A 14,105-nucleotide genomic window follows, 5' to 3' on the forward strand; every position below is an offset into this window, starting at 1 on the left:
AAACCTTTTGCAACCGCCCAGCATAGCCTAAAATAAAATAATCTGAGAGTGCTAGCTGTTAGGGTCCAACAATAACCTCCAATGGGAAATGCACTGTGTGCATGAGTGTCCGGGGTCTGGTCATTACTTCAACAGCTCCTGGTTTTGTATAAATTTGGCATCAAAGCCATTCCTGTCTGGCGCCTTAGCTAAGACTGAATGGATAAAACTGCATGGATATTAGCAACGACTGACGAGAAGAGTTCATTTAAGGTTGACAAGATGGACTAGCTCTTTCACTTCATGACATCAAAATCAATGTGATTTTCCTATTGCCTCGTCACATATTTAATTTCAGGACAATTTTGTTTGTCACTAAGTAGTCTTGACTGTCTTTATTCTTCCAGGATGTTACTCACTAACGTTGCAAACCACCCTCTCATCTGTCTCTCTCTCCTGCTGCAAATATATCCCTCCTCTTACTGTGTGACAAATGTTCTTACTTGCATCGGAAGCTGACATGAGCACTTTCAGGTACATGCACAACACATACAAGCACCTCCATGAACACATGAACACCCTTCTTCCTTAAAACCACACGCCAATTTCATTATCGCAAGATTTATGCATCCCTCTGTCTTTCACTCACTCTTCTTTCTACTTTTCTGAGGTTGCAGATTGCAGATGGGAATGCTGAGGCATCCTATCGAGGCATCCGGATGGGGGAACACAGAGAGCGAATAAGCTCATCCATCCAGGAAATGATGGCAGGGCCTAATACGATTTTAAATCGCACCAGGGGCGATGCTGGGTATAAATCCATACTCAGCCAGCCCTAATGATGATCATCATTTAGAACACATATTTAGAGCTCACTGCTGTTTGGATGTATGGCTGTCCTGAGGCTGCCTCATTCACAAGACAACTCATTGATCTTACATGGAAGTCACCTTTAAAAGGGGGGAATGCTTAAAGGGAGTTTTGAGGTGGGCCTGAGAGAAAATTAAAGTGAAAGAAAATGTATAAAATGTCTGATGGAAAGCATGTCTGGAAGAACACGCTGACTGACAGACGTACAGACTGACACGTACACATACATGTGCAAATGCATACAAGCACACACATAATTCTATAATTTGTTTGCCGTTGTAACAGACTGACTGAAGAACTCAAACTCCCTGTTGTGCTTTTCTCGGATACAGTGTCTCTGCCTCATGGGCCCCTACAATCAGAACTTTAGGGAAACGGAGACAATAAATAAAAGCCTTTTGAAGTGTGTGTGTACATTTGCGTGTACATGTGTTTCATGGACTGTCTGTTGTCATACATGTGTTTTTGAATGTATGAGTGTATCTCTGTGTATGCTGTGTAAAGGGGAGCAGCCAGTGAATGAAACAGCATTTGATTCTCATGAATAAAGGAGGAGATGTAATGGCACATTTGTTGTTCCTGCATGTTTGACATTCCCAAGTAATCCAAGCATTGTAATGGGACCCAGACTCGCATTACTGTCAACAACTACACTGCAATCTCCCAAGACCTAAAACAACAAAAGGACTTTAATAGTCCAGTTTCTTGGTTTAACCACATACAGCATGCAATGTTTCAACAGGCTTTACAGGACAACATTTCCACCAACAAATCAAAGCCTTACATCTGAAGTATCCAAAACGTGCTAACTTCATGAGTACATGACAATATAGAAACAGGTACAAGTAGGGCTGTATCCGACTCAGAATTATGCCAGTCAAATCAGATTTGGCCGTATAATACAAATATCTAACTATTCTTTTTTTTTATAAAAGGTTTTAAAGTTTGAACTGGGCTCAGTGAGACTTTAGTTAACAAGATAATGGCGCTAATAATAGATCACAAATGTGCAACATTTTTGCTGGCAGTAGATATCAAACAAGAGAGACTGTGTCATATTAACTTACTGTGAGCTGGAAATTCACCACTTCTTCACCTACAGTGCAGCCTCTCTATTCCTATGTGGTGCAGTTTGCACTTCTGTAACTGCTTATAACAAAGAGAATTGTGAAAGTCAAGAGCATTCCCTCCGCAGAAAAATCTGGGGACTAAAACGTCCTCAGAAGTACAGCACAGCGCACTGACTAGCAATCCCCCCCCCCCTCAAAAAAAGCAGCTCAACTTGAAGCAATCTCTGTTGACTGACTAATGATTTGAATCTCCGACTTAAGGGGCAGCCTTAAGTACCAGCATAACTTTATCAGTGGGTACCAGCCCTACTCAAGCACTGACAATAACATCCTGTCAACAGATGGTTACACATGGCACAACATGTCCAAATTTCAACTGTAAACAGCTGTCTGAACAGGCTCTACAAACCTCACTCATACTGTTAAACAGCTAAATTTCAGTTGAAAGATTGAGGCCACTGCAGAGTGTCTGCAACCCGCACTCAAAAACATGAGTAAGGTGGGAGTATGTGTGCACTGGTATGACTGTGTTTGCAATTACACTTGATGATCAGGCTTAAAATACAAGTAATTGAGAATGCAAATTAGATTTTGGGTGCTCCAATCTGGGAGGTGAAGTGGTTCAAAGCGTTTCTTCCCCTTCATTAAGTAGAACTCATTGTTTTAATTACACTTTGGTTCAGCATGCTGCTCCACTTTCTCTGTTTATTTTTACTGATGAAAAATAAGCATCTGTGGGCAAGGGAGAAGACTCGCTGTGCTTCTGAGAGGCAAACGACAGACTTATCTAGAAGAAGAACCCTGGCAAACTCCCCGAACTCACATGCATGCACACAAAGAGGAATAACACGCACACACAGATTCACAAACTCACACTGTCAGTCCTCTTTGTCTCTTTGGTCTTCACACGTGCATGCAAGAACATACACATATTAAATCCCTTTTTTAAAGCTAACAAATACGCAAACACACACACACACACGAGAGTACACATGTACAGATACACACTAGGGATGGAGGAATGCATTAGCTATCTGCAAGAGGCTGCATCAATGTTCTTTGCCTGTTTTTGACAAATTTGTTTTTACCTTAATAGGTGCCCTTATTGTTCTCCCTTATTAGTGTTCAAGACATCGAACCCATATGCGCCAGCTTGGGTTTGTCTAATGACTTCGTGTCATGAGGACACTGTGTGCTCCAACCTGAGTTTGGACTGTTTTGGGTAGTTATTGCTATAATAGCTTGCAGATGCTGGGGAGGGTTCTTTCAACATGTGAATATCAACAATCGTGTTCTGTGATACGCTTCAGTAATATATACTAAAGGCCTTTCCTTTATGTCGGTGAATTTCTTTTCAGCCATCTGATTGGAGCAGGTATCTGGTCCATCTGCAGTCTCTAACTGAGTGATGTTGTGTACTGTCGAACTGCAATTACGCACAGCAGATCCACTGCTTATATTTTCTGCAACTAGCATCAGACTGTTGTAAAAAAAACCACAGACCCCCCCCATGCTTATATTCACATCAAACATGCTGTTTTGATGAATTATTCTACACAGTTTCTTCTACACATCAACAGGCGTGTTGGAGATGGGAGGCATTGAAAAAAAGTTCACACAGCTCCACAAAATATTGCGAATCTCTTAAAACTTCTCGCTCCACTTATAACTCTCTCAGGCCTGTCTGTTCCTATCAGTCTTTCACTCTGTGTATTCATCCTAAACATCAGTTAAGTGGGGTAACAGCTGCGCTTCTTTAAAAGAGACTGGCCAAAGTGTTGCCTGGAGCTCCATGTTTTTAATAATAATAATAATACAGATAGGTGAAAAACTGTGATGAGCAGCATGATGTAATAGGCATTATTCGGTTTCCAAACTAAAGTTTTAAAATTTCTGTCCCACTTCTTGTGAGGAAAACTCTTTGAACAGTTCCCTGTCAGTGTGTCATGCCAAGCATGTGAGAGAACTACGATGGCTTACGCAAACACGCTATTGGTCCTATCTAGAGCCACCGTTTGATTTGCCCATGCTAGACTTCTGTAGAACAACATGGTGGACTAAACAGAAAAGGATCTGCTCCATATTAAGATGTAGATGGCTCATTCTAAGATAAGGGAACACAATTATTTTTATTTTCAGGTTATTATAAACTAATGAAAATATCGCTATGAATATTAAATACAATTTCTGCCACTAGAAGCCCTTAAATGCTTTACACTAAATGTTAAAAGTATATAAAAATACTTGTAACATGTTGTGTAACATGGTTTTCCAACATAGTCTGAAAAAAAACTCTGAAAAGGGGCTGCTGGCAGATCTACTCTTTCTCGCTCTCTGAGGAAATCTGAAAAGCAAAAGAGAATGAAACAGCAGCATGCATCAAGATCGCTAGCGTTAGAAGAAAAATCGGAGAGATTCAGCCGTACATGTTTGAACCTAAGTCAGACCCAGACTCTGAGTCTCTTCCAAAATCTGCGACTAGGAGACATATCTGAATGATAAGTGTAGTTCTCTGTTCTTGAGGTTTTAGGTTTCTTTTCTGATGTTGTGTTAAAGTCTATTTCTCCATCATTGTGTGTTTCCTATTAGTGAGGTACCTAATCTAATTTGCCGAGTGAATGTTGGAGTCTTAGATTTAGTGAAACGAACAGTCATTGCCCTCTTCAGTAGAGCAATGCAAGAACATCTCCCTGTTGTCAAGCTTTGCACAAATGCAAATCATTATTGTCAATGTCAGACATTTTAGGGGACATAAAAATAAAAAAACTTTTTTTTTAAGTGGAGGGGGACTTTAATCTTACCAATAATCTACTAATAATTGCAAAGGATCCAGCAATACGAAGTTTTACTCATTGATAGTCCTTGACTAGACTGAGTCCTTGGTACAGTACTGTACATGTTTCATTAAGTGCTTTGTTGTCTAGCAGTAATTTGTAGATGCAGTATGCGATGCGGCAGAAGGACCTCACATGGCTGCGAGCGCCACGCCTGTTTTGTTATGACACTATTAAGCTTCATTACAAAAGTCTTAGATGAGACAGATGGAGCATCTCTGACCCCTATGCTCTTGAAACTAAACTCACAATGATGAATGCAGGGAAGGACAATAATGTTACAGTCAACTGAAGCAAAATGTATTCTGTCAGTGCCCATGTTGTCAACTTTGAGCAATGAGCCACAATGCACAAGGGTAAATGTCTGAAAAAAAGACACTTCATTCTACTTGAGATTGTCAAGGAAAGTTACTTTTTAAAATGCAGCCAGCAGGCCGGCACATCTCACCGACTGACAACCAAAATGTCTAAAGCACCCTTACCCTCATAGGAAACCTTGAATCCAAGGGAGCCACTGGTGTCGTCTGTTTTGAAGTTGAGCCACATCTGGTGACTGGTGCTAACCACAAGGTCTGGAGTAGTGGTACCAGAAAGGCTGCAGAGAGACAAGAAGACATTGTTGTTAATATGCTGTATGTTTGTGCTACAGTGTGACTGCAAGGTGTGTCACATGTAACACCTGGATTAGTTTTATTTTTTCAGTTATTATCAGCAGTGTTTGCACTTACTGCATGAAGAGCCAGAGGCCCTGTTTCCACTGCATCATTAAAAAACTTTCATGCAAGCAGCAAAAAAACCCAAAACAACACCTGAATTTATATATTAAACTATCTGCCTTTTCTCATCAAAGAAAAGTGCTCTAAAACTGTTGCAGGCAATCCCAGTCTTAGAGGACTTTTTTTTTTTACCCTAACCCTTTAATTCAAAACAGTTGGAGACAAGAAAGTGGAAAATGAAGGCAAGATCAGTCAATGCCACAGAAGTAATTTAATCCTATTTGAATAGTAATTCCCCCAACTCTAATTAGGAAGTGTATAGCTGTGGAGTAAGTGATTAAGGGCTCTAATTTTAGTGACGGCACTCAGAGGATGGTGGGAGTGGTAAAGAAGTAATGTCTGGATAGGTTCAGTCTCCGTTCTTGCAGTTTCTGTGAACTTGTCTATGCATATGTGGGAGAAAAGATGCAATATGTAGTGTGTACAAAGAAGTACAAGAGCACACCAGATTATGGGTTGGTGCCATTTAAGATAGTCTATCTGCTCCTGACAATTATGTTTTCTTCCCACACGAGGACATCATTTCCCCCATGGGAAAAATGTTTGTGGCAGGCTCAAACCAAATCGTTCTCTTCTATTCTCAAACTGTCAGTGCACGCTGTCTTTCAAGTGAAAAGAAGAGGCTTGATTGGCTGTGACTCGCCACCTATTAGCAACAACATTTAGACTGTGCTGCTGTAGGGTTATATGCCTTGACCTTAAAGTTCCAAAAAAATAATATCCTATAGCCTGTGCATGCTTGCCTGCACCACTGATTCACAAAAAAACCCTCTTACATTAAACTGTGCTGATAGCTGCAGTTTATTCTCTGGTCCTAAATTGTTCTAGTTTGTTTGTGTGCAAGAGCACGTCCGACCTCAATGACAGAATTGCTCGCTCCACTTTGGTATCATAAAGAAGTCCATGAGTGCAGAGGGAGTTCTTAATTGAATAGATTAGGTCATTTTCAGTGTTTGTTTGTTGTGCAAATATGTGCACAAAACTGTTAAAGTGAGGATCATCTTCACTTATCAACAAACCCCTCCTCCACAAATCTCTCCCTCATTTATCTCCCACCTCCTCCCAGTTCCTACCCAAGCGAGGCAGTCTTGCATAAAAATTGATCTATAAAAACTTTATTAAGGTGGTAAATTTCAGCACAATTAATAACAACATCCTGCGGATTGTTATGGAGCATCTGCTAGCGCAAACTCCATTAGGGAGCATCAATATGCAGTTCGCAATGCTGCACCACATGGCTGTGATCTTGTTTTTAACATTGAAAAGAGTGATGATTGACAATGTGGTGCAGCATCTATTTTTCATGCACTACTGCATCAGGTGGTGATGAAACGAAAGAGAAACAGTACAACAGAGAGCGAAGGGCTGGAGGGTAAAGGGAAGACAGAGAGGGGTGCTGCCCGCTGTAGGGAAGTTGAGGAGGAGAAAAGGCAAGTGTGCCAAAAAAGAAGAAAGGTGAAGAGGAAGGAGAAACTAAAAGACGGAATATGATTACATGGAAAAGGAGTAGCAAAAATGATGATGACTGCTCGAGACGGCGGTGCGAAGTAAAAGCCAGAAGAAGTTAGAGAACAGAGAGGGAAGATTAAAGGCAAAAAAATAGAGGTCAAAGGAGTCACTCACACGTGGAAGATGGTCTTCTGGTCTCCCACCACCTCGCCGTCTCCCACCGTCAGGGTGTCATACCCTCGCTCCAGGTCAAAATCCTCAAATGTCAGCTTGATCACCTGGACAACAGAAGGGACATTGCTAAGACAAGCGTAAACGACAGATGCTTGAATGCTCCTGACACCAGGTGCAGAGGAGAGACCTCTTCCCATCTGTGACTTTCTCTCACTCTGTCTATCCATCCATCATCTATCAATCTCTTTTAAATATATGTCTGGCACAATTCCATCGACACACATGCACCAGCTGTGCATATTATATGTTAACTTATATCCATAAATTGCTATGAATATATTTATTTTTCCGCAAATACTCTCACACTACCATAAATCTTCATCAGATTCCAATCACAACTTTTATAAAGTGTTTGTGCAAATGATCAGTTTGGAGAGTTTTGCTTAAGTATACATGACTGTGTGTGTGTATATTTTGCTACATCTCACTTCCTATCAGGTGATTATGAACTTTCCGCCACTAATCAAATATCTGATTACCTGCCAGACGGTCTGCATGACCCCTTCTCTTGCTCATCAAATCAGCAGGTCACAGAGGCCTCTGTGGCCTATTAAGCCAGACTTACAATGACTTTAAGCACATCAGGAGATGTGGCAGGGGAGTCTGAGGTTGTCCACAAGGTGAATCTATGCATCATAAAGGTGACTCAAAAGTTTCAAAAAGATTCATGTATTGGATTTTAAAAGTGAGGGAAAAAACAGACCTATTTATTTCATCTCATTTCTATGCTGCATGTGGGAGCGTGGGAAGAGAGGGTGGAACAAGGTAAGAGAATCAATATCCTAGCTGAAGGAAGCAAGGGGCAGTGCTAATAAAGACAGACAGACAAAAAAGGTTTGATTATGATAGTGCAAAATGTCGATAAATACAGACACAAAAGCTGGGTAATGTGGGAGACTTAAATATAAATAAATAAAAAAGCAAAACAAGGACTGTCTTTGTCTCCTATTGTAAATTGGCTGCCACTGATTTCCGCCAAATTCTTAATGTTTCCACAGGGCTGAGAGAGCCAGGCCTAATGAAAAAGCTTATATAAATGCAAATTGCATTCTGTCCTATGTTAAACCCAGTGCTTAATGAAAATTGCCAAGGTGGAGAGAGGAGATGGATGGTGTGTAGGCAAAATAGGTCAGATCACTAGATAAATAGAGTTTCATACCACAAACTCATCTCCCATCTGCCAGCCAACAGGTGAGGCACAGAGGGGGGAGACATACACAAGAAAAGAAAAAGAACAGCAGCCATATATATATATACACTATGTTATTTGCCATCCCTGACGTAATGTCTGGCATTTTGGATGTTTCAGACAGAGACCCCAGTGTCCCTGACACTGACAGATAAGCACTTAAAAGATTGTTGACAAAAAAAACAACTGCATTTGGTACCTTCAGGACATTATGAAGAGTCAACGCTTGACAAGAACCCACATTAGTAATGATGTCGCAGGGCTGCATATAGGTCTGGAAGAGTTGTGTCACGTCCTCCCGCCTATTTTTGCGGTACTGCCTCAGTCTCCTGCCTGACCTAAAGTCTCCTCTGGCTGGGCCTATGCGGACGGGCAGGAATAGAAGCCCATTACATCTCTAAACAGAAAGAACAGCCTCGCTCCATCTTCATCTCGCCCAGACAACAGCGCGAGAGACAGCCCAAAGTACCGTTGTCTGTTTCAGCAAGCTGCCTGCCGAGTATACCCAAGGGTGTCTATGTGTGTTTGTATGCATGCAAGCAAAGGGCGGGGTTGGGTGGGTGTGCACTGCATCTGACTACCCCTTCTGCCTCGCCTCTTACCTCACATAACCTCAACTAAACTGAAAACTGCACAATGAGAGAAGGATGTGTGAAACCAATTTGTTTGAGTTCAGAGAAGGATATTTGCCAGGAAAGCAGCTGGGTGGCCTTGAACACAACTCCAAAGTCAATGGTCTGAACAGAGTGGCTATGACACTTTCATGATATCCTCTGAGCATGCTCTCTGAACGTCTCCATTACTCCTCCGTCAGTTTTTTGCTCTTTTCGCCTCACTCTCACCACAGGTGTTTCTAACAACTCTCTTTGTCTTCTGTTGGCTCAGTTCCAGTGCTCCTTTCCCCCACTTTCCTTATGTCTCACATTTTTCTATGGGAGTGCTTCTGTCACACAGTTTTCCGCAGTCCCTAGAATGTCCTGTAATTATTAAAAATATAAAATGAGTCACGTGTCGGAGAAGAGCGTCCTCTGGAATTCCTCTCTAACATGTGTAAACACACCACTCACCTGATTTACATACTGCTGGAAAATTACAGTGGCAAGAGGCTAAATTATCATTGCACTAATGCTAAAAAGGACAGTGCAACCATGAATTAAAAATACATAGAATTTTTCCTCTTACCTGTAGTGCTATTTATCAGTCTAGATTGTTTTTGTACGAGTTGCCGAGTGTTGGAGATATCGGCTTTGGAGACGTCTGCCGTCTCTCGAACATAATGGATCTAGACGGCACTTGGCTTGTGGTGCTCAAGCCATCCTGATCAATTATATTCAAGGTAAGAGGAAAGATATGCATTTTAAGATTTTGAGGCAAACAATCCCTTTAAATCCTGTGTTTCATGACTTTTACCTTAGAGGTGTCTGTGGCTACGATGACCCAAGTGCAGTTAGCATTGTTGTCATACTGGACTGGGTAGTTTGGAGATGTGATGACTCCACTTGGTCCTCTCAATTGACCTCCACACATTGGTGCTACGAGGGAAAGACACAGAAAGAAGCAAATGTTTGACAGTTTGAACTTAAACTTTCTCATTTAAAAACCACAAAAGACACAGCATCTGTCAAACCCACTCCTGTACAGCATCTTGAATAAACAAGTCGTGCCGACAGCTAGTTGAGCCGATTCATTCTTTAGTCACCTCTGCCTCCACCTGATAAGCTCTCTTATTACTCATACTTGCGAATGTATTTCTTGTCTTGTGTATTATTTGTAATAAATCATTTATTTGTGTTTTCTAAAAACCCTTATGGGGGTTGCAAAACTCTCAATTCAATCTTTACCAAGTGACATGGATAGCATCCTGAGGAGAATCCTAATGAGTAGAAGTGTCAAATACGATTGTGTAATGAATCAAAATGCATTTGTCTAACTTGAGGTTCTGTCAGTGTTCCTGACTAAACTGTAAGCAAGCATTGCTAAGAGAGTTCAAGCTTTCTGGCAAATGCTTGGTAATGATGACTTGTCCATTTTTTTAAAACATCATCAAATCATAAACTAAAGAGCATTCAGAATAAACAAAACTGCTCTGTATCCCCTGAAAACACTTGTCTTGCCAATGTAGTGTGCCACCATGAAAAACAGACCAATAACAGATTCAGTCATATACATGAATTGTAGTTTTCCATCAGGTCTAAAATATACTGGGGAGTAAACATTGTCAAGGTAACTTATTATAACAATAAAAAGATGATGACATCAGACCGTCTTCATGATCCTCTAACACTGTTTCAATGTTTCAAAATAAATTTAGGCAGCCATAAATATAGTGCTGTGGACTTCATCCTGGGGAAAAATACATACAACAAAATACAAATCAAGGATCACACTGTGACATTCTTATTGAAAAGAGTAGGTGAGGAGTTAGTAAACCAAACTTTAAAGGACGATGTGACTTCTTTATCGAGGCCCGAGGGTGTCTGCATAGCAGAACTGTTTAAACACTCCTTCAAATTAAAGCAGAATTTCTACTGAGTACTTGAAGGAGAGTGAGTGTGTACGTGTGTACATATATGGGGGATAACCTGAAAGTATTTGAAAGGGCCTGAACCGGCTACCCAAATTTTAATGAGTTATGTCTAAGAGAGAGGTCCTTCGGGTGCTCAAGCCCCACTCAGTGGCTCCATGCTCCACCCCTCTCTCACCAAATCACCCCTATTAAAATGAAAAAAGAACTTTGGGGAAGTTAAAGGGAGAATAAAGTAATTAATTTGAGTTGTGCTGACAGTGAGGGTGACCTTAACGAAAATAATACAGCAGAGAAGATGTCAACTGAATTTACCACGTCCTCCTATTTTTTCTTAATCACAAGGATCATCTTGTCTGATACATCCCACTCTGTGTGTTCAGTGTTAGACATGAAAGTGGGACAGGCCACCTTGCAATCATACTCCATGAACACAAAGGAAGTACAGATGCAAAGAGAACCAAGAATTTCATGGAGAATGAATTTGCAGCCAGAGATGGATTTTTTTTCCTGTGCTAATGATAGTGCTGTACAATTTAATGATGACTAATGCTAATTAAGGATACAGAGATTCAATTATTCCTGGATGATGTTTAATCTTTATTGAAGCAGAACAAAGACACAGTGCCAAAGGTTAAATGAGAATGATGGAGTGAGATACTCTTACAGGGCAATTTCACTGACATTATTGTGGATGTTGTGTCAATTGCAAATGTTCTTTTACATAAAACACTCTCACAGGCTAAATTACTTTTTTGTGTGTGGGGTTTTTTTTTCAGTTCAAAGAAGAATAAAAGAAAAGAGTGTCAGAACAAGGCCTTCGTGGCTGTATTTGGTGTCACAAAAAACATCCTTTTGTTTTTTTTGGAAATACAGGTGACTGACAGTAGCTTGGATAAGACAAAGCACTATCAACCCCTACCCCACCTATATTATCCATCTGAGATCATGCCACCCACTCCGTAGTGCTGTAATCTAATTTTGGTGCAAGTGGATCAGTCCAAGACAAAAGAAACAATGGCGGTACCTGTGGAAAGCTGGATTTTTGAGAATGCATTAACTGAAGTGGAGTAACAACAGGGGCGTATGGGTGACGTTAGCTGCAAGTGATTACATTAAACAAATCCTCAGAGATGAGGGTGTTCAAAAGACCTGATGGGGAAACTAATATAAAATGGTTGACATAGTGGATGAAAAATTCTCCTACTATCTGAATTTATACTTTGATGAAAAACCTAAAGTTGGTGCAGCTCCAACGCTACTTATCCAAACCTCAAAGATAATTTCATATGAGCTGCTCTGTTGATGCACTCTCTCATGTTGTGACTTATCAACATCTAAATCTTAGAACTGCTGAGGAATTGTTTGGCCTAATTACTTGAAACACTTACAAAGCATTTTTTGGAGTAATGACAAAGCATTTTGTGCTGTCATATTTATTCAACAAGCAAACTTGTTAGCATGCATTTGCAAGTTTATACATCCAACAGTCTAAAGCAACATTATTATTCATTTGGAAATGTGTTTCTTTCACCTGGTGAATAGAAATTAAATATTCACTCTCTTTTAGCTCTGCTTTTGGTCTCTACAAATTCTTGACAAAAATATCTGGCCGCCAAACGGTCTTCTATCTTTAATGAATAATGACAAACTGTGTTTGTCTGCCGTCTTTTTTGTAACTTCTTTGCCGAAAACAGCTGCATGCTGCAGCCTAAAATGAATCTAGGAGAGCATTTAAAGTGAACAAAACCAGTAAAGTCACGGGCCAGGCAGCTGAACATTGAATTGAAACTCACTATGAAGCTCTGTCAAGCAGAGGAACTCCATTTATGTTGTCACATTGTTTTCACATTGTTATTTGATGCATTGCCATCACAGACATATCGATTCAGAGGCTTTCATGTTGGCCTGTGCTAAATGTCTAATTTTGTTAATTTTATAACACATTGTTTGTAGTTGTGTTACATACAGCAACGTTAAAATGCCATGGCTCATGCTTTGTTTTTTTGCCAATATGAGCTGCAGTCGTTACAAACAAGAAAGCCTTGCACTGATCAAAGATACTTCATTTGACTATTTCTCTCTGCCCGAGTGCTTTCAGATTAATACCGACAATCAGAACTCTGCTGAATAGTAACCAAAAAGAATTTCAACCAGAAGACAATGCCTTTAAAACACTTTGATATGTATTGTGCAGTCTGCAAAAATGAAATATTACAGTTTGGAACAGTATGCTGAACAAATTATTAATTGGACTTTGGGGGTTTCGGACTTTTTACATTTAAACTCTAAGAGAACACCACCACTAAGTTAAAGTCAAATATTAATATTTCCCGCTCCAATGAATACACTTCACAAATCAGATACTCATCAATTAAACCAATTATACAACACAAAAAAGTCCAAAATCAAATCTACTCTGATTAATTCGGTTCGCTGAAGCTGAAAACTGAATTTGAGGAGAATAAGAGCATCAGCGATACCTCACAGGGAGCCTGACCGCTCTTCCTGCCTGTCACAAAATGGTCAGAAGTGAGGAAGACATGACTGATGGGCAGCTCTATGCCAGCATGACTAAACAGCAGGAAGCAAAAGGATGTTGGCCAAAGGTCAAAGTCAGGCCAGTCACAATAAAACGGTGAATGCTTAATCCAAATAAATAAATAAATAAATAAATAAATAAATGGACTGGGCATCTTCACAAGATGACAGCACAAGCAAACATGTCAACGTCAGCGCACCCAAGTATGAATATATATGAAATTCAGGTCACATTAAGATGACCACCATTACACATGTGCACAGATGGACGACCGACGTGTCAATCCTTACCTCTGCATATGGGTCGATCGTCACTCCAGCCTACATAACTGTCTGTCACTCTGAGACAACTGATGCTCTTTGAGCCCTGCAGTTCATAACCCTCGTCGCAGGAAAAATGCACTGTGGCTCCTCGCCTGCAGTTAGATTGCATGCAGAGAAAACGCATTAGCATCACAGACCTTTCCCGTAAAAAACACCTTTCAGCAGTGGGAGAGCACATGAGGTGAGAGTACCAAAGAAAAATGGTCACTGCTGGAAAAAAAATACACATATTTCTTAGTCTACGCAGAGTGTGATTTCCAAAAGTGCTCCATGGTGGGAGGCGGATGATACCCATTTGTCTGTGTTATAGCTGAC

General features: G+C 40.5%; 1 protein-coding gene across 1 annotated transcript in view; it reads right to left on the reverse strand.

Annotated features, from left to right (window-relative positions):
• csmd2 (CUB and Sushi multiple domains 2) overlaps nucleotides 1-14,105 on the reverse strand; it is a 530,601-nt gene that overhangs the window by 137,851 nt on the left and 378,645 nt on the right. The window contains exons 13-16 of the mRNA XM_042506230.2: nucleotides 13,758-13,882; nucleotides 9,812-9,933; nucleotides 7,153-7,256; nucleotides 5,236-5,348 (exon numbers count right to left, since the gene is read on the reverse strand). Of these exons, the coding sequence (XP_042362164.1) occupies nucleotides 5,236-5,348; nucleotides 7,153-7,256; nucleotides 9,812-9,933; nucleotides 13,758-13,882 (464 nt within the window). The remainder of the gene's footprint in view (nucleotides 1-5,235; nucleotides 5,349-7,152; nucleotides 7,257-9,811; nucleotides 9,934-13,757; nucleotides 13,883-14,105) is intronic.

The sequence above is a fragment of the Plectropomus leopardus genome, chromosome 17 (assembly GCF_026936395.1).
Source record: "Plectropomus leopardus strain MGB_pleo_1.0 chromosome 17, ASM2693639v1, whole genome shotgun sequence".
In the NCBI taxonomy this organism is placed as follows: domain Eukaryota; kingdom Metazoa; phylum Chordata; class Actinopteri; order Perciformes; family Serranidae; genus Plectropomus; species Plectropomus leopardus.